At 47.0% G+C, this 21,230-nt stretch overlaps 1 protein-coding gene across 1 annotated transcript; it reads left to right on the top strand.

Annotated features, from left to right (window-relative positions):
- The first annotated feature begins 2,336 nt into the window (after nt 1-2,336).
- On the top strand, nt 2,337-20,934 carry Prkrip1 (Prkr interacting protein 1 (IL11 inducible)). Its single transcript, NM_025774.3, has 6 exons — nt 2,337-2,516; nt 3,433-3,511; nt 6,894-6,994; nt 9,306-9,391; nt 11,672-11,739; nt 19,795-20,934. Exons 1-6 carry the CDS (start codon nt 2,391-2,393, stop codon nt 19,893-19,895), a joined length of 561 nt encoding a protein of 186 aa, NP_080050.1. The 5' UTR covers nt 2,337-2,390; the 3' UTR covers nt 19,896-20,934.
- The last annotated feature ends 296 nt before the right edge of the window (nt 20,935-21,230 follow it).

The following is a 21,230-nucleotide window of genomic DNA, read 5'->3' as shown; positions in this document are numbered from 1 at the left end:
GGGCAAATATGGCCATCGTCAGTGACCTCACTGGTGGACTCTGGGCACGTCTCTACCACGGAGCAGAGCAAGCCCTCAGTTCCTTTTGTCCTGGCTGTGTTTTGAGATAGAACATTACTATGTAGTCCTGGCTGCCCTAAACTTGATATGCAGACCAGGCTGGCCTTGAACTCATAGAGTTCTGCCACCCAAGCACTGGAATTAAAGGTTCCTAGCATCATGACTGGTGCCCTTAATTTTTTTTTTTCAGACAAGGTCTTGTGATATAGCCCCAGCTTGTTTTGAAATCTCTGTCCCTCTGCCTCCTAAATACTAAGATCACATGTATGTGCTACTGCACTCCTCTGGATAGTTTTCTTTCTATCTTTCTTTCTTTTCTTTCTTTCTTTCTTTCTTTCTTTCTTTCTTTCTTTTCTTCTTCTTTCTTCTTCTCCTTCTCCTTCTCCTTCTCCTTCTTCTACAGGCTTGTGCCTTTAGGCCATCTCCCATAGCCTGAGTCAGGCATACCTGCCAGCAGCTCTCTCTGGGGTAGAGTTCAGAATCAGTCAGTGGTGTGATCTAGCAGCTCTCTGTTTATGGCATCTTGCCCTTCTGTGTTTTGTGTCATATTCACTGTGCTGAACTAAACCATATGGTGAGAAACTTTGTGCTGCCCCTAAAGAGTTACCAAAAAAGCCCCTTCCTATGTTCTGGGAATTTGGTCACTCCTGGGTGTGGGGGGGGGGATTGCTGCAAGATTATCCTGGATTTCTGAAGAGGCTCCTCTGTACCCCACACACTACCTCTTCTGACTTCTCTCCTTTCTCTTCTTCACAGTTTTGTTTTTTTCTTTTTTCTTTTTTTCCAGACAGTGTTTCTCTGTGTAGCCCTGGCTGTCCTGGAACTCACTCTGTAGACCAGGCTGGCCTCAAACTCAGAAATCTGCCTGCCTCTGCCTCCGGAGTGCTGGGAGTAAAGGCGTGTGCCACCACTGCCCGGCCTTCCTTCCAGTTTTAATGAAGCTCCTCTCCAGGTTCCAAAGGGAAGCCTCTTGCTCCCTTTAAGGCCCCACCACGTTCAGAGATCCATATACTGTACTGTCTATTGTTCTCCCTCCATCTCCAGCAACAGTCAGCTTTGAGGCCCTTTCATTCTAATAAGCTTCTTCTAATAAAGGACTTGTTTCAGTTTCCTTGCCTACAAGATGTTACTGTTACCATCTTGGGTTTTTGTTGTTGCTTGTTTTGTTGTTGCTTGTTTTTTTGTTGTTTGTTTTTTGAGACTGGCTTTCTCTGTGTAGTTCTGGCTGTCCTGGAACTCTCTCTCTACAGACCAGGATGGCCTTGAACTCAGGGATCCATCTGCCTGTAACTCCCTGGGTGCTGAGATTACAGGCCTGCACCACCACTGCTGGCTCTTAACATCTTTTACTATAGGGAGCTACTTCAGTGCCTCACGCATGGTCAACAAAACACTCCACCACCAGAAGGCCGCAGTTCCATCATTCTCCATTACTTTCACCTTCAAGTGAAAGACTTGAAGTTAATTCCTCGTCAGGTAGATTGGAATGGCAACTTCCTTTATTCTAAAACAGACTCACATACTCAGGCTCGACTGGTGGCGCTGTACTTTCAGCGTGGCCAAGGAGATCGGGTCTGTCTTAAGAGTTCAGTTACAAAGGAGATTATAAGATTATTATAGGAATCGGGGTGTGAGAGGCTGGCGGATCTCCGAGAGTTCGAAGACAGCCTGGTCTACAAACCAAGTTCCAGGACAGAGATATACAGAGAAACTCTGTGTTGAAAAACAAGACAAACAAACAAAAAAACAAAAAAAAAAAAAAAAAAAAAAAAAAAAAGGAAAGGAAAGGAAGGAAGGAAAAGAGGGAGGGAAGGAGACGATATGGAGAGGGCGGAGAAGGGGAGAGAAGAGGAGGAGGAGGAAGAGAGAGTGGGGTAGGGAGAAAGTAGAATAGATAAAAAAGAAACGGAAAAAAAAGACAAAGCCCAGGAGCGAGCGAAACTGGGAGGGACGTGCCAAGAGTCCCAGAGCAAGCTGTGCGAAGTCCTTGGGGACCTGAGACGTCGCCTGGGGCCAGCCCACTCATCATCACTAAAGGCCGTCTCTTCCTCTCCGGATGTGAGAATCAGGCAGCCCTGATTTGTTTTGAAACAGGAAATGAAATTAAAGTGCTATGATCAAAATAAACCACACTGACCTCGCGTTCATGAATATTCAAGCAAGCTGCTTAGGACTGCCTCGTACCTCCGAGGAGAGAGTGCGCATGCGCCTCAGGAGAGCGCCCCTCCCCCCGGGGGTTTGAGAGTGCGCGTGCGCGGTTGGCGCGCTCTTCTGTCGTCATCAATACGAGCGGCCGCCGGCAGCTTTCGTAAAGGAGTAGGAGAGCGGCTATGGCGAGTCCTGCTGCCGCTTCTGTGAGACCGCCCAGGCCCAAGAAAGAGCCGCAGACGCTGGTCATCCCCAAGAATGCGGCCGAGGAGCAGAAGCTCAAGCTGGAGCGGCTCATGAAGAACCCGGTGAGTGGAAGTGGGCCGAGGCGCAGTCCCTTCACCCCGCCGCCAGACCGAGCAAGGCTACATTCAGTCCCCCTAGAGCAACCCTGGGGCGGAGAGGGCGGCCCCGTGGAGGGAGCCTCGCTCCTGTTCTTGTCCTACAGCGTAGCTGCACGAAGGCGCTGCCCAGCCCTCCACACCCTCCTTTTTCTTAGTTTGCTGTTTGCGGTATCATGGCGTTGCTCGTGCTGTCCACGTTCCGTACCGAATCGGCTTTGTAAGATAGGCAGACCTCGCATCCGGGCTCCTCGCATCCCGGCTCCTCTTACCTTATCTTCCCTACGAGCTGGGATGACAGCCCTGCGCTACTATTCAGTATTGCTTCACAGCCCTTTCTATTTTAATATATGAACCAAAGCGGTGGGAGCTGGGTATGGTGGTGCACACCTGCTATCCCAGCACTCTGGTGGCTGACCCCAGAAGTTTGCTACAAATTCGAGGCGAGCGTGGTCTACGTAGTGAGTTTCAGATCAGCTAGACAGTGAGACCTATCTCAGAAACCAACAAAACCCAGAATCGATGTCTTAGCAAAAGTGTACAACTCCAAATAGCAGCCATTATTAAAGAAGCATTGGACGCCAAATTTGGACCACATCACTCTTTACCTCTTCAATGGGCCTCGTAAAACAGACAGCTCATATCTTTGACTAGAAGAGGTTGGCTCGTCTCTTAGTGACGTAGATTCCAGACTTGTTTAGCGCAGGAGAACTTTGGCCCACGTTAGACCCCATGGTGTAGTGGATGAAGTAAGGCCAGGGCAGCAGAACTACACTCAGTCAGCTCCAGATTTGAGAAGCGTGCTCAGTTGAGATCGTCAAACGGGATGTACCTTCCTCAGCAAGTGTATGTTCATAGATGCTTTTCTGTTTAACTGTTCCAGGACAAAGCAGTTCCAATTCCAGAGAAAATGAATGAATGGGCTCCTCGAGCGCCTCCAGAATTTGTCCGAGATGTCATGGGTAATGTCTCTTATGGGTGTCAGGGGTTTATAGTTTTTGTTTTGTTTTTTTTTTAAAGATTTATTTATTATATGTAAGTACACTGTCGCTGTCTTCAGACACTCCAGAAGAGAGAGTCAGATCTTGTTAAGGATGGTTGTGAGCCACCATGTGGTTGCTGGGATTTGAACTCCGGACCTTTGGAAAAGCAGTCGGGTGCTCTTACCCACTGAGCTATCTCACCAGCCCCGGGTTTATAGTTTTTAAGGGGAAATATGAAACACTATTTTCTTTTCTTGTCAACTAGATCTTTGATAGGAAAATTAGTCTGGGGCTGGAGAGGTGGCTAAGTGGTTAGGAACACTGCTCTTCCATAGGTCCTGAGTTCAATTCCCAGCAACCACATAGTGGCTCACAACCATCTGTAAAGCGATCAGGTGCCCTCTATTATATATATGGAAAACTATTTTGTCTTTACAGGAGACAGCACTCCTTGCTATTTTATGGTTTGACAGTAGATAATGGTTTCCCAGTTATGCTTTTGGTTTTGTTTTGTTTCTTGTGGTTAAACCATTTTATTCAGAGGCTTTAAAAGCTGCTAAAGTGTCACATGATCAGACAAACGGACTGGGCAGGGAAGAGCTCCAGGCCCCCTCTTCAATACGATGTTTTGTTTTTGAGGTAGGGTCTCACTGTGTGGACCAGGCTGTGCTTGAACTCATACTCCTCATGCCTCTGCCCCCTAAGTGCTGGCATCAGAAACATCCACCGTTGTCCTAGTTAGGGTTTCTATTGCTGTGATGAAACACCATGTCCCACAGCAACTTGGGGAGGAAAGGGCTCCCATATCACAGTCCATCATTGGAGGAAGTCAAGACAGGAACCTGGAGGCAGGAGCTGATGCAGAGGCCATGGTGGGTGTCTTACTGGCTTGATTAGCCTGCTTTCTTATAGAACCCGGACCACCAGCCCAGGGATGGCACCACCCACAATGGGCTGGGCCCTCCTCAACAATCACTAATTAAGAAAATGCCCTACAGGCAGATCTCCTGGAGGTATGATCCGCCTATGACTTTAGCTTGTGTCAAATTGACATAAAACTAGCCAGCAGAACCATTGTACCTGATTTTCTCATTCTTTGAAATGACATCTTATGCTTTTTAAAGATTTTATTTGTGTGTGCTTGTGCACATGTGCTTGTGCACGCCGTGGTGCCTGTGGAGGTCAGAGGAGTCAGTTCTTTTCCACCATGGAATTCAGGTTTGGCAGCAAGTGCCTTTATCCACTGAACCATCTCACCAGCCTCCATTTTTAATTTTTCCTAAGTGAAAACACACTTGTTATATAGTAGATTTAGGTTAACATATACTAAGTAGAAGCAAATAGTACAGCTTCAGAGATAGAGAGCTGGCTCAGCAGGTAAAGTGCTTGCCACCAAACCTGACGCCCAGAGTTCTATCCCTTGGGTCCAAGTGGAAAGAAAGAACTAACTCCTGTAGGTTGTCTATGACCTCTGTATTCATGCTGTGGTATTTATTTCCTGCTCTACAAATAAACAGATGCATAAATGTCAGGTTTTTAAAAAAAATGTCAGGCATAGTGAATGCACTTAAATACAAACTCTCAGAAGTTAGGGCCGTGGATCTCTTTTGGTTTGAGGCCTTCTTGATCTATATATAGAGTTCTAGGCCAGCTAGGACTACATAGTGAGTCCCTATTTCAATAAAAGGTAGAACTAAGAAGATGAGTTAGCATTGAAGAGTGTGTACTTGCAGAGAACTCTAGTCTAATTCCCAGCATCCATATTGGCCAGCTCCTGGCAGCTCCAGCTGCCTGTAACTCAAGCTCTGGAGGATCTCGTGGACTCGGTGAGCACGCCATGGGCGCCTGCATGCATGTGCACAAACCTACAGGCAAACATACCTAAACACTTTTTAGAAAAGAGCCACCTGCTGGGTGGGAATTACACATGCTTTAATCTCAGTACTCAGGAGGCTGAGGCAGGTGGATCTCTGTGAGTTCAAGTATGCAGAGCAAATTTCAGGACATCGAGGGCTACACAGAGAAACCCTATCTCTAGAAGCCTAAATAAATAAGCAAACCACTTGACATTCCATCATTCCACATAAAATATTCTACTACAACCTCGTGAACCTCTCTGTAGTCAAAACCATTTGTTCAAGAAAAACTGTTGCTACCCACTTCTTTTCACCTGCAGTATCAGAAGTTTGTCAACCATTAGGGGTCTAGCAGGTCACTTGTGAAATCATGGAGGGATGCTGAGAGCCCTTCTTAAACTAAAGTCTGCGCATTTTATGTCTTTTTTTTTTTTTTGTCCCGACCCATCGGCCAGTTGAACGGGGACTTGAGCGGCCACCTGGAAGAGAATGGGGGAACAAGAAACACAAAAAATGGACAGCAAGTCTGATGATCAAGCTGACAAATTTTTATTTTTCCCACACAGATTATATACTCATAGGAGTAGGAAGGAGGGTGGAGGGTGGGGGTCACTTTGTCTCTGGATAATACACCTGTTTCCAGGAACAGGATATTGACTGGGTAAACAGTTCAGCAGGAAGATCAGAACAGAGTGGGTTATTAGACACATATCCACAAGATTTATAGCTGTTTGTTCTCCGCTGACTTCAGGATCTGTCTATTTGTACTCAGCTGGGCTAGTGCTTTCCCACAGAGGCCAGGACTTTATGCCAGCAAGCACTGAGGTCAGTAAATGTTCAAACAAGGTCTCTCCTAACAATATATTTTTTTAATGATTTGTTTATTTTATGTGTGTGAGTACACTGACACGGTCTTCAGACACACCAGAAGAGGGCATTGGATCCCCATTACATGTGGTTGCTGGGAATTGAACTCAGGACCTCTAGAAGAGCACTCAGTGCTCTTTAACCGCTGAACCATCTCTTCAGTCCTGAACTGAAGTCTGCTCCTCTCGTGGTCACTGTCACATAGAGCAGAAATTTCCTTTTTGTTTTGACCCATGGGTTTGCTGTGCAGCTCAAGTTGGCCCTGAACTCTCAGTCCTCCTGCCTCGGCCTCTCAGTGCTAGGATTGTGGACCTGTGCCCCCATTGCTAGCTTAGGGTGGGACTTCAGTGACTTCATAGTCAATATGTCTAATAGCACCTATGTTGGGCCACACACTGTCCTTACAAGCAGAAGATCCAGCACAGGTGTACCTTCCGTTAGAGGTCTTATCTAGTCCCTTTGGGTTAAGTGCAGCTTGTGTCAGTGACTGCGTTCATCTTTTTTCCCTTCCTCCTCTTTTGTGGTCCTGAAGATTAAACTCAGGGCCTGTGCCTGCCGGGCAAGTGCTCTGCCAGTGTGCTCTATCCCTGGCCTCCTCACTGAGTCTCACCTAGAACTCTGGACTGTTGTGGCTATAGGTTCCAGTGCTGGGGCTGGCAGTGGAGAGTTCCACGTGTATAGGCACCTACGGCGGAGAGAGTACCAGCGGCAGGACTACATGGATGCCATGGCTGAGAAGGTAAGTGACCGACCAAGTCAGGCTTGGCACTGCAGGATGTTCACACTGCAAGAGTGATGTGTAGGACTTTCCATGTGTATGGAAGGACACTGCAGAGTCCCTTCTCTCTAGGCCATTTGCCATGTAAAGGGACAGCAAGAGGGGGCTTCACGCGGTTGGGGATTTCCTCCTCTTCTCTGTTGGACTGAGTGCAGTTCAGTGTGGTTGACGTAATAATGTTGCATGTTCAGTGTCTGCTTCTCAGAGGATTTGCCAGATGATGATTTATTATGTTAATAATAAGAGTTTAAGAATTGCTTTAGAATTGTACTTTAAGAAACATTAAGAGTGCCAGGTGCAGCCAGGCGGAGGTGACACACATCTTTAATCCCAGAACTGCAGAGGCAGGTAGTTCTCTAAATTTGAGACTAGCCAGATCTACAGAGTGAGTTCTAGGATAGTCAGAGCTACACAGAAAAACCCTGTCTCGAAGAAACAAAAAACAAAAAAGACCAGGTGTGGTGGCTCATGCCTTTAATCCCAGCACTCAGGAGGCAGAAGCAGGAGGGTCTCTGTGAGTTCCAGGCCACCTAGGACTACTAACTAGAGACTCTGACTCAAAAAATAAACAATAAATAAATAAAATGAACCTTTGGGCAGATTAACATGAACCTGTATTCCCAGCTTTTTTTGAAGGCTCGGATTAGAGAATTTTTAGAACCCTGTAGTTCAAGGTAAGCCTGGGCGATAGAGTAAAAGCCTGTCTCATAGCAAGAGGAAAACTGAGAGACAGGTAAGGAAAGTGCTTGTCTTGCACTGACCTCAGTCTACAGAACCCAGGTGGTCTTGGTGAAAGCAGCCAGGTGTTGTGGTGTGTCCTTATAATCCATCCCCAAGGAATGGCTTCAGGCAGATGCTTGAGCATGACTGAGAACCTCAGGTCCCAAGAAACAAGTCAAAAAGCTTCCTAGGAGTGACACCTGAAGTCATGTGCACACGTGTGCTCTCACATATATGCCGTGCTAAACACACACATAAGCAGGTGTTGTAGGTGTGGCTTGGTGGTAAAGCTCTTCCTAGCATGTGTGAGGACTTGGATTTAGCCCTCAGCACTGCAGAGTCACAGAGAACCATAGAGCAGAACATCAATGACCATGCTGGGTGTGCTTTGTTCTGGTGTTTGTGTGTATGGGTTTAACTGAGCTGCCTTCACTAGGCTAGAGCTTGAGCTTCAGGCTATTCATCTGTCTACCTTTCCTCTAACCTTATGAGCACCAAGATTATATAGATCACCCCTCATGCCCTTCTGTTTCAAGAATTTCTGAGTTAGATGGGTCTAGGCAATGTCTACTCCTCCCTCCAAGGTCCCAATAACAAACTGAAGTTTTCCCTGGGGAACCAATGAGTTCCTAGTGCTTATTCACAGAGCATGGTGAGGGGTTACTGATGGGAGTAAGGGGGACCCAAAGGCACTGCACTGCAAAGTCTTCATCCAGCATGAAAGATGGTTTCCCCATAGCAGCGGAGAGAGAGCCTCTTCCTAGTCTTTCCCAGCCTATATCCTGTAGCCCCTTCCCAAGACCTCGAGCCTGTGTGCAGTTACGGCAGAACTTTGTAAGCAGGTCGGGAAGGATGGCTGGATACTCAGATGAGGGTCCTGTGCTAGTGAGCAGGCCCAGCTGTGGAGATCTTTTACAGCAGGCACAGGTGACTCAGGGGCAGCAGCTGGTTGGCCAGTGCTGTACAGCACATTGCAAGTGCTTGGTCCACTGAGCCACCTCCCCATTCTTACCGTTCTGCTTAATAACTTACTCCTGGGCTTTGGTCCTCTTGTTCTTTCTGCTGAGCTCTGCTACGAGGGTGTCAGAGCTGTCCCTGTCCTCACAGAGTCTCCTGGCTCATTCTCATTCCTATTCATTCTTTCCCTTTCTCCTCCTACCCCTCCCCTTTCTCCCTCTCCCCTCTCACTTCTTTCCCTCCCCCTCTCTCCCTCTCCTTGCCCCCCCCAACCCTGCTTTCCTCTCTGTCCTTGTCTTGCTTTCTCCCTCCCATTTACTGAATGCACCCACACCAGCTCCCGTCCTAGTTTCTCTTGCAGGCTTCATCTTACTTAAGTGCTGTCTCTGTGAACAGTGTTATTTTGCCATCTAGAGCTGTGTATTGATTACCTGTCCCGCCTGGGGCAATCTTTTAAGGTTAAAGTGGCTCTGGGGACCTGGGTGGTACATGGCACCCCTAGTGGTATGCCTGTGGAATTTGAACTCTTAAACTTCTTAAAGCCTGTCTAGCCCAGGGTATGTCTGAGTGATGGGGCGGCGGTTTGTTTTTTCAGCAAAAACTGGATGCAGAGTTTCAGAAGAGACTAGAAAAGAATAAAATTGCTGCAGAGGAGCAGACTGCAAAGCGCCGGAAAAAGCGGTGAGAACTTTGTCCTGTAATGACTGAAGCTACAGGCTGGCAATGGGGAAGTGGAGAGTGGATAATAAACCAAGTCCTTATAGGCAGAAGCTCACTGGCAACTGGTGTTAGGGTTGGAGCATGTAGTCCCAGCTACTAGGTAGGGCAAGGCAGGAGGATTGTTTGAGCTAGGAGTTCAATTTCTAGAACCTAAATGGTTCTTAAAAGCTGTCCTCAAGCTGGGCATGGTAGCACATGCTTTTAACCCCTGCAGGGAAGAGGCAGAGGAAAATCTCTAGAGTCTGAGGCTATCCTGGTCTACAGAGTTGAGTTACAGGAGAGCCAGGGCTACACAGAAACCCTGTCTTGAAGGAGAGGAAGGGACGGAGGGAAATAGACTAGTGGCTAATAAGATGCCTCAGTAGTTAAGAGTTCGCTACTTAATCCTGAAGGCCAGAGTTCAGATCCCAGAGTCTGTGCAACAACACATCAAGCGTTGCAAGTACCTGCAACTACAGCTCCAAGGAATCAAACGCCCTTTTCTTACTTCTGTGTGTATACAAGTGCATGCACACACACATACACACACACACACACACACACACACACACACACATAAATCACATCACATGAGAAGTTTCCTTAAAAGAGTTTCATGGTGGTGGTGGGGTGGCTAGGAGATGGCTCAGTGGTTAAGAACACGTGACTGCTCTTCCAGAGGTCCTGAGTTCAATTCCCAGAAACTGCATGGTGGCCTACAATTGTCTATAATGGGATCTGATGCCCTCTTCTGGTATGTCTGAAGACAGCTACAGTGTACTCATATACATTGAATGAGTAAATCTTTTTAAAAAAAGGTTTTATAAAATCAATGTTCAGATGTAGGAAGGGAACCAAGGCAGGAGGAATGAAGTTCATGAGGGCAACCTAAGCTACACAGCAAGACTGCCTCAGAAGGCAGACAAAGCAAAATGCAGAAATGAGGGGAGACACAAAAACCCACACAGTCACCAAAGGTCTAGTTTGTATCTGTGAGAGATCTGTAACAGACTGAAGGACAATAAGGGATATGTGGCTTCTGAAGTAACGTAAGAAATCACTCCTCTCAGCCTTGTTCATCTTGGGGCTCACCTACCCATAGCCCCTGCAGGACATATAACTGAACTTTGTGGTATCTGTTTTGAGAGTGAGCTTGCTTGCTTTCTCTCTCTCTCTCTCTCTCTCTCTCTCTCTCTCTCTTTCCTTCCTTCTTTCTTTTTTTTTAAAAAGTTTTTTTAGATGACTAGTGTTAAACACAAAATCACATCCTAGGAGAGTTTCTTTTTTTAGAGATTTATTTTACTTTTTGTTTGGTTGGTTGGTTTGGTGGTTTTTGTTGTTGTTTTTTGAGACAGGGTTTCTCTGTGTAGCCCTGACTGTCCTGGAACTCACTCTGTAGACCAGGCCGGCCTCGAACTCAGAAATCCACCTGCCTCTGCCTCCCGAGTGCTGGGATTAAAGGCGTGAGCCACCACACCCAGCTTATTTTACTTTTTAATTATGTGTGTGAGTGGGTATGTGCCCATGAGTGCAATGTCCATGGAAGCCAGGAGAGAGCATCAGATCCTCTGGGGCTACAAGTTACAAGTGGTGTGAGCACCCAACATCATAGGTGTGTGATCTCTGGGTTTGTCTGGGTTAATGTGCATGATTTTGTGTGTGGGGAGTGGGGGAAGAATACAAAGAAGGAGGGAGACTGGGACTGGCACATGTGTGGAGGTCAGAAGACACCTTTAATTTTTAGTGTTTCTGTTTTGTTTTCTTTTGGTTTTGTTTTTTTGAATGTGTGGGGTTTTTTATGTTTTGTTTGTTTGTTTGCTTTTTGAGATGGGGGTTTCTCTGTGTAGCCCTGAGTGTCCTGGAACTTACTCTGAGGACCAGGTTTGAACTCAGAAATCCTCCTGAGTGCTGTGATTAAAGGCGTGCACCACCACCACCTGGCTCCACTTGTCTATTTTTTTAAGGCAGGGTTTCACTATGTGTCACAGGCTGGCCTTGAAAAGGTTGTTTTATTTTTATATGTATGTGTGGATTTGTGCATCTGAACGTGAGTTCTCATCGGGGCCAGAAGAGGAGCAGGAGTTATAGGCAGTTTGAGTTACCTGACACAGATGCTGGGAACTGAACTTGAGTCCTCTGTTGAGCCATCTCTTTCAGCTCCTGTTACTGTAGCATTTGTGTTGTTATAAAGATAGCATAAATAGATGTTCTTTTTTCAAAACAGCCACTAAGACAACCACTGTCTTTGTCTCCCACGTGTAGCCAGAAGTTAAAAGAGAAGAAGTTACTGGCAAAGAAGATGAAACTTGAACAGAAGAAACAGAAGGAAGGTGAGTTGTGCCCACATTTCTCTCAGTGCCAGTCACCACCGCTGAGGTGGCAGTGCCAGTAACCTGTGGTAGTGAAGAGTTAACGTTGTTAACTGCATGTGTCAGAAAGCCACATGATGGGGCTGGTGAGATGGCTCAGCGGGTAAGAGCACTGACAGCTCTTCTGAAGGTCCTGAGTTCAAATCCCAGCAACCACATGGTGGCTCACAACCACCCATAATGAGATCTGATGCCCTCTTCTGGTGGTCTGAAGTCAGCTACAGTGATCTTATGTATAATAATAAATAAATCTTTAAAAAAAAAAAAGAAAGAAAGAAAGCCACATGATGGAGTCAGGCATGGTAGCACATGCCTTTAATTCCAGCGCTTGTGAGGCAGAAGCTGGCGGATCTCCAGGTTTGAGGCCAGCCTGGTCTACACAATGAGTTCCAGGACAGCCAGGGCTACACAGAGAAACCCTGTCTCGATAGAACCAAAAAAGAAAGAAAGAAAGCTGGACTGGCTTAAGTGGAGAGGAAAGCTGCTGGCTCAAAGTAGGCTAGGGGAGGAGCTTGCTGGAATTCGGGTTACCAATGTCGTCCTCTGCCCTGTCCTCACTGCCCGCTCCTCAGCTGCCCTCAAGTTGTTCTTTACCTTGCCTCTTTTTTCCCCCCCGGGAGGAAGGATTGAAGGGCTCTCCCATCATTTGGGCAGGAGCCATTTGTTGTGTTATGTGCACTACGTGTGTGTTGTACATGTGTGCACATGCCCATGGACGCCGAAGGCCAGTGTCTGCTTCTTCTTTAAGTTGTTCTTGCTTAGCCTGGAGCTGACTGATTTGGCTAGGCTGGCTGCTAGCAAGCCTTGGGGAGCCTCCTTTCTCGGTCTCCCTGGAGCTGGGATTACAAGCACACATTGCCATGCTCGTTTTTTCCATTGGTACTGGGGATCCAAACTCAGTACTGGCTGCTCCATTTCCTGATCTTGATTGATCCTCTTGGTTTTTAGTTTTTGTGACAGGCTCCATGCAGCCATCCTGGCTTGGTCTTAACTATGTAGTGAAGGCTGATTGTGAACTGACCCTCCAGCTTCCACCTCCTAAGAGCAGGTGCTGGGTCTTGCCTTCTACCATGTGTGAGTTTCAAGGATCAGGTCGTCAGGTGTGATAGCAAGAGCCCTCACCCACTGAGCATCTTACCAGCCCTATGTATTAGGGTCTTATTTATGTTTTATTATTTGTTGTTTTGTTTTGCTTGATGTAGTCTCACGTAGCCAAGGCTGGCCTTACACTCCTGACCCTCCTACCTCTACTTCCAAGTGTGATTACAGACCTGCACACCTATGGTTTTTAGCTCCATGCTGTTTCCTAGACTTTATGTTGCTGCTCTGTGGACTCTGTACACATGCTGCTTTCACAGTCCACTCAGTGTCTCAAAACCGCCTTCAACAGGATGTGGGGTGTCCTTTCGGGGAGGTTTCTTCACTCTTGCATAGATTTTGTCAAATTGGGTGGAAAAAATTGTTTCTGTTCATTTGTAGTTTCTAATTGTCTACCCACAGGTTGCCTCTTCCCCCATGATATCTCCATTTTGTGGTTGATCCTATCTTGTGAATTTTGTTTCAGTGACATATAATATAAGGAAGATCTAAAAGCTTCCATTGGATTCTAATGTATGCTTTTCACACCTTTACTGCAGTTTCTACCTTCCCATTAATTTTTTTTTTTTTTTTTTTAAAGATTTATTTATTTATTATATGGAAGTACATTGTAGCTGTCTTCAGACACTCCAGAAGAGGGCGTCAGATCTCGTTACGGATGGTTGTGAGCCACCATGTGGTTGCTGGGATTTGAACTCTGGACCTTCGGAAGAGCAGTCGGGTGCTCTTACCCACTGAGCCATCTCACCAGCCCCCATTAATTTTTTAAAATATTTTTTTGTTTCTGTTATATTTTTGAGACACGGTCTTTCTGTGTAGCCCTGGCTTTCCTGGAACTCATTATATACACCAGGCTGGCTTTGAGCTCACAGAGATCAGTCTGTGTGCTAGGATTAAAGGAGGAGTATACCAGCATCACCATGCCTGATGGATCTCTGTGAGTTCAAGGGCAGCCTGGTCTACAGAGCAAGTTCCAGGACAGCCAGAGCTACGCAAAGAAACCCTGTCTTGGGGGGAGAAAAAGACCTTGCCTCAGTTGACTGGGCTGGTGATGTAGCTCAGTTGTAGAGTGCTTGTCTAATGTACAAGGAGTCTGGCTTTCATCCCCAGAAGTGCATAAAAACTGTTCCCTGGTTACAGGAATCTATAGTCCCAGGACTCATGAGTTAGAAGCAGGGTCTGAAGTTCAGAATTATCCTCAGAACTGCATTGAATAAATGTCATCATTGGCACTATGCACGGACCACCTGTGCATCTCAAGAAATGCCTCATTGTGTATGCTTGGTGTTGATGACAGAGGAGGAGTAAGTCTGCAGGTCTTCATCAGTGGCGTACATGCCTGTCTTCCCACCTTTCTGATTATATCCTCATTGTCATTTTGTAAAAGAATAAGATTTTCTTGATACCTGGTTGAAATGAATAGAAGTTAATGTAGTGCTGCCCGAGTGTGCCACAAGGTGGCCCCAGCACACCGTGGAGCTCCTGTAGGTTGGCAGTAACGCATCTGAAGTTATCTGGTTCTTCTTAAAAGGGGATTGAGAGCTTAGCAGGAAGGGCAGCTGCCTAAGGCTGTGTTTGTGCTGTGTAGTAACTCAGCACCCTGCAGTGTGGGACATGGGTTTGAGTGACAGCACCTGGCTGGCTATGAGCCAGTTTGGAATCTTTTTTTCTTTTTTTCTTTTTTTTTGGTTTTTCAAGACAGGGTTTCTCTGTGTAGCCCTGGCTGTCTTGGAACTCACTCTGTAGACCAGGCTGCCCTTGAACTCAGAAATCCACTTGCCTCTACCTCCCAAGTGCTGGGATTAAATACGTGTGCCACCACTGCTCCGCCAGTTTGAATTCTTCTGAGTCCCTGAGCACCGCAATGATTTATCTGAACCACAGTCTTGCTTCCCTAACACAGCTGCCTCCCAAGGGGGTCTGGGGTGACTTTAAGGCTCTCTGTCACTGGACACAACTAGAGCACTTTGCTAGGCTCAGTGCTAGCTACATCTTGGCCTCGGTTTCTCTTTGTCTGGAGGGCTCAGCTGCTGCCTAGTTCATCAGAAGCGGCCATCTCCTCTTGATTATTGCTTTACAGGTATCTCCTGGCACTGCTAGGTGTCCCCTAATCAGAATGACACAGAATTCCCTTTAAGTTAGTGATGTTCTCTAGAGGCAGTCTGTCTAGATGGCTCTAGCGTGTGCTTTGGACCAACATTCAGAGCCACAGGATTAAGTGTAATGGACTGGAAAGCTGCCCTGTTCTTTGTCCTTTGATCATGAAGCCATTGTATTCCCGGCTCAGGAATCTTTAGAGTACATTGAAGCGGTGTGGAGAACGATAGTGACCTATAACCCTTACTTACAACAATAGCTAACGGATTGCTGTTTCTCCCTTGCTTTCAGTTTCTTCATGCACGTGCCCTGTTCTTGTTAACACTGCACTGTTACCGCAGAACTTGAATCGCACGCAGGCCATCTCCCTCAACCTTGCAGTTCCATAGTTCTAGGGGATTTTGTTTTGCTCTGATTTGGGGTGCGGGATGTTTTGTTTTGTTGTTGCCCATGGGGAACAAAAACAAAAACTGTGTTATCATCAGTTGTACTCAGTGGTATGTCTGTAAGCTGAATAAAATTTCCAAATGGGCTGCACTGTGGCTCAGAGGATAAAGGTGCTTACCAACAAGGCAGAGGACCTAAGTTCAATCCTCAGGCCCTCAGGGAAGGAGGAAAGGACTCACTCTGACCCCCACACATGTCTCATAGCATACATGCATACATAAAAATATATAAATATAATATAATAAATCTTTGACTTGTGGCTTTAAAGTACTGTGTAAACTAAATAGTAAAGAGTAGTGCAAGGTGAGGCTGGTCAGTTAGATGGCTTAGTGGGTAAATGACTTGCCACCAAGCCTGACAACCAAGTTCAGTACCCAGAACCCACATAGTAGAGGAAAGAACTGACTCCTGACTTCATGTGTGCTTTGGCACACACCCATACACTTACACAGTAGAGAAGTTAATATTTAAGAAAGTAATGAGAGGAAATAACTAAAAAGGAAATATCAGAGCAAGTTTGGTACTGTGGTTCCAGCACCCAGGGATTGCCTGGAGTTTGAGGAAAGTGTAGATTGTTAGAAAATCCTGTCTCAAATATATCCCCGATGCCAAAATACCTTCCTCCAAAAGATTACTATACCTTCTTTATGTTTTGGGGGAGTAAGTTTTCTTAGCAGGATCACCTGTGGTGATTTGAATTAGAATGGCTGACAAAGGCTCATGTATGTGAATGCTTAGCCATCAGTTGGTATGGTTTGAAAAGTTAGGCCTGACCTTGTTGGGTAGGTGTGTTCCGAGAGGAGGTGTATTTGTTGCTGGGGGTGGACATTGAGATTTAAAAAGCCTAAGCCAGGCCCAGTGTTGTCTCTCTGCCCACTGCCTGAAGATCAGGATGAAAGTGCTCAGTGCTTCCCAGCACCACCCTTGCCTGCCTGCTATCCTGCTCCATGCCCTGATGGGTAGGATGAAGCCCGGAAACTCTAAGCAAGCCTCCATTTAAATGCTGTCCTTTGTAAGAGTTGACTTGGTCATGGAGTCTCTCCACAGCAATAGAACACTGAGACTAGGTCTTTGTAGCCCTGGCTGGCCTTGAACTCACAGTAGTCTGCCTGCCTCTGGTTCCTAACACTGGAATTAAATGCATGTGCCACCATGCTCTGATGATGATGATGTTGTTGTTGTTATTGTTGTTGTTGTGTTTGTTTGTTTGGTTGGTTGGTTTGGTTTGGTTTTGAGACAGGGTTTCTCTGTGTAGACCTGTCTTTCCTGGAATTCACTCTGTAGTCCAGACTGGCCTTGAACTCAGATATACCTGTTTCTGCTTCCCAAGTGCTGGAATTAAAGGCCACCACCACCTGGCCAGATTTTTTTTTTTTTTTTAAGCTTCAGTCTGATTTCAGATTCACTGTGTAGATGAGGATGGCTTTGAACTTCTGATCCTCTTTCCTCCACATCCTGAGTGGAGTGGTGGGATTACAGGTGTGTGTTTCAGGGTTTTGTGTACATATATGGTTTGGGGGTTGTTTGCTTCAGGCAGGGGTAAGCTCCAGCTTTTTTTTTTTTTTTTAAAGAGAGGGGGGGGGGCTGGAGAGATGGCTCAGCGGTTAAGAGCACTGACTGCTATTCCGAAGGTCCTGAGTTCAAATTCCAGCAACCACATGATTGCTCACAACCATCCATAATGAGATCTGACGCCCTCTTCTGGTGCGTCTGAAGACAGCTACAATGTACTCATATACATAAAATAAATAAATCTTGAGAGAGAGAGAGAGAGAGAGAGAGAGTGTGTGTGTGTGTGTGTGTGTGTGTGTGTGTGTGTGGTGTGTGTGTGTGTATGGGGGGTTACTGTTTGTAAATACGTACATATGAGTGTAGGAGCCCACAGAGGCCAGGAGAGGGCTCTCCTTTCCTTGGAGCTGGAGTTAGAGTTGTGAATCATCTCTGTGAGTGCTAGGAAATGAATTAAGGGTAGAGTAGTAAGTGTGCTTAGCTGCTGCGCCGTCTCTCCAGCCCCTCGAACACTTTACATAGGCTTTGCTTTATGTTTTGCTAGTCTTGAACCTAGGGATTTGCGCATGCTTGGCAAGCCGTGTACCACTGAGCTGCGTGTCTGGTGAGTGCATGCCTGCCACTCTCCAGCCCCTACAATGGTTTTAGAGTCACAGAAACCTGTCTCATCTCGTTACAGTTAGTAGCTGGTTTCCCTCCCTTACCCAAGGCCCTTCCCTTCCCTTCCCTCTATTGCAGAATTCAGCACAGAGCCCCACAGTGCTCAGTCAGCATCTGGCTGTATGCGCCTTTGACTGAGACAGCTGCTCAGACTTACTGGGCCAGTGTCTGTACAGCATCCCCCACCAGGGTTTGACTGATGTCTCATGTCATGAGCTGGAGCTGCATCACCAGCTTACTGCTGTTGGTGCTGATGTTGGCTGCCCCACAGAGGCAGTAGTTATCAGGTATGCTCACCAAAACTCACTGCTCTTCCTCCAGGAACTTACTTTGGAAAGAAGTCTTCCATGTGCAGCCCATACAAAGGATTAAGGTCTAGTCAGGCGCCTCCAACCTGAAGTCAGGGATCTACAAGTTAGGAGGTGGTCTCTCCATCTGCAAAAGTGTTTGTGACAACAGACCTATGTGTGTGACCCAGTTTTCTTTCCCTTGTTGGAATTGTCTGTTGTCCCTGTGCCTGCCTACCACAAGTTTCCAGCACTTCCTTATTTTCTGTACTATCAGATACCCCAGGCTCATCTTGGGGGTTTCCTGCCCTCGACCTAGCATTGGATGAGGGTCCAAGATAACTTATCTTGTGTTGGCGCAAGATCATGGGGGTGAGAGTAGAAGGAATCATTCATCTTTGACTGGCAGTTCTGTTGTGCAAGTGCCGTAGAGTGTGTGCCTATTGGTGACTGTGACATTGCTAGGTGATGTAACCTAGTGGGCCCACCATCATAACGATAGACTCCTCAGCTGATAGGAATGGCTGTGCAGCATATGGAGGTGTGTGTCCTGAGCAATGCCTAGATACATCCATGGGTACTAGTTGGTAACCATCTGTTCACAGGAAGTTAATCATGAGTTTGTACTGACATGTCCAGCTCTCCTGCGTCATCAGTGGGTCATTCTGGCTTTGTCCGCCTTACTGCTTATCGCACATCCATCACTATTCACTCCCAGCACATGGTATACTTACTGCTTGAGAGTCACTGCTCCCTGTGGGAAAAGCAGCTTACACCAGAACACAGAGGCCCTTTTTCTTGATTACATTTTTCAGTTTTATATGAGTGTTCTGTCTACATGTATGTATGTGAACTACATGTATGTCTGGTGCCCACAAGGGTCCAAAAAGTGGGCCAGATCATTTGGAACTGGAGTTACATATAGTTGCAAACCACCATGTGGGGGCTGGGAACCCAACCTGAGTTATCTACAAGAATGTCTGGTGCTCTGAAGTACACCGTCTCTCCAGCCCCATTGCATGGATCTTGTCCAATGCATGGTATCATGAGTCCACCAGTCAAATATACAAAGTAGTTTCACTGTCCTGAAAAGTCCCTGGGGAGTCAGCTGATGCCCCTGCGCTGAAGACCTCCCCCGCCTTTTTCCAGCCAGCTCCCGCCTACTCTCCTACTCTCAGAACAAGAGGAGGGGCTGGGGACACGTTGTCTATGCTGTTCTCTGGGCCAGCTTAGCTGTGCCATAGTGCTAGCAGCAGTGTTTGAGTATGCTAGAAGTTTAAGAGCTACCATAAGGTATCAGGAGAGGAGTCCCTACGCCATTTGAGGACAACCAGGAAGCTGGCATTGGCATTGTTGGTACAGCCCCTTGCTTCCTGGGCTTTTGTTTGTACATAGCTTTGAAGGTCCTCTTTCCATCTACAGTGAGAACCTGAGGCTCAGGCAGGGGACGTTAGCAACTCAGTGGGAGATGTGAAAGGCCCATGTACATATTGATAGGGATGATGGGACATACACTCACAGACCTGGTGTTGGGCTCTGATGTTATAGCCAGGGCTTTTTGGTCAGATGGGGTGCTCCTCGAGAGCAGTGCAGATTGCTTTTGTGGTGGACCTTCCACACAGTGGCATTGGACACTCACTGGTAAACACAAAGGCCACCTCTCTCTGGCTCTGGGCGGCTGGTGCCAAGGAGCAATTGGACTCTCGGCTCTCCTTCTCTATTTGAGACAGGGTTTGCTGCCCAAGCTAGCCTCAAACTCACTATATAGCTGAAGATAACCTTCTATCTCCTGCCTCCATTTTGAAAGTGTCGGGATTATAGGTATAGCTTCAATATATAGACGCTCTTCCTCATTTAAAATCCCTTTATCTCTCTGTTAAATGTGTCTGCTTATGACTTGAATGTTGTGTGCTTACAGAACCCAGTCAGTGCCAGGAACAGCATGCCAGCAGCTCTGACGAGGCATCTGAAACAGAGGAGGAGGAAGAGGAGCCCAGCGTCGTCATCATGGGGCGATGAGGAGTTTCAGCAGTCGTGAGCCCAGCTCATTCTGTGACCAGCCTCAGAAGAGAAATGGCTGTGTGTGACCAGCTGCTAGACTGGCTGTGTTGGGAGAAGGCAGGCACCTCCTGCAGCCCTGCCTGCCTGGGGAGCAGAGGGAGCAGACCTTAGACATTTGCAGATTGCATTCTGTATCCTGCCCTGCTCTTGCTGAAGGGGAGTGAGTGCTTCACCTTCCCCGGGTGCCGTTCCCTTCTGCTTGAACAGCAGTGAGCTCTGCGCTGGTTTCTGTGAAGGGAATATTTATTTAGTAAAGAACAGAAAACCTGTAGGTCTTGTCCACACGTGCGAGATGTTGATTACCAAAGCCTCAGCGAAGCCATCAAATGACAGACACTGGGCCTTGAAATGTGGCAGGTCCTGTTGTGCTTCACTCTGGGAAAGGCTTGCACTTGAGGTACACAGCCCTGCCATTTACGGACCAGGAGAATTCAGAGCTGCAGATTTGTGCCCACCCAACCGTTCTCAAAACGAGTATGAGCCAATGGGGCCTTCAGCAGGCAGAAGGAGAGCGGTCCCAGGGAAATGCAAGTGATGAAAGAAAGCAGGAGTGTCCCAGAGTGGGAGGCGGACACTGATACTGGCCAAAGCCTTAGACAGGGGAGAGGAACTGGAAAGAGTGGAACTCTTAGGTGTGGAAAGTCCTCCTGTCACCAGGATTTGGAGGCAGCCAGTCTTGCACTTAGTGTCCTTGAGTGACTGGTTCAAGCCTGCTGTGTGTAGTGGCCCAGAGGGCAAGCAACACCCACAGAATACTGAGGACCAGGCATCATGCCAGGGAGAAGAAAGGTGACCCAGGACTGCCTTGGTCCTCAGAGCCATCGTGTCAGTGGGGCGGCAGGCAGTTTCTAGTTTGGGGGTCTGGAGTGTCTCCAGCTTCCAAGTGCGTTGTGTGTCTTTTAGGGATGTTGGTAGCATTTTGAGTGAAAGGAAAGCTAAGAATATATCTTTTTAAGTTTTGTGGGTTTTTTCGACAGCTCATAAATGTTTACAGTGTATTTGACTGAGTTTACGCCCATTCTCTTACCCTCCCCCACTGAGCCTTTCTCCCACAGACCCTCCTCCTCTTTGATGCCTTGTTTTTGGCATGGCCTGCTGAGTTTCTTTAGGTTTGCTGAATGAGCTTAGGTGAAACACGGGGACCTTTCCAGTGGCGCTGCCACTAAAGAAAGTGACTCCCCCTCTCCTTTTTCTTCCATAGCACAGATTCCATGGTCCCTGAGCCATGTGACATCTGTGATAACCTGTCTCTTTAGCAGTTTGAGTCACATGAGATGTTCGTGTCTATTAGGA

The sequence above is a fragment of the Mus musculus genome, chromosome 5, assembly GCF_000001635.26.
Source record: "Mus musculus strain C57BL/6J chromosome 5, GRCm38.p6 C57BL/6J".
In the NCBI taxonomy this organism is placed as follows: domain Eukaryota; kingdom Metazoa; phylum Chordata; class Mammalia; order Rodentia; family Muridae; genus Mus; species Mus musculus.
This window is presented reverse-complemented; position numbering and strand designations above follow the sequence as displayed.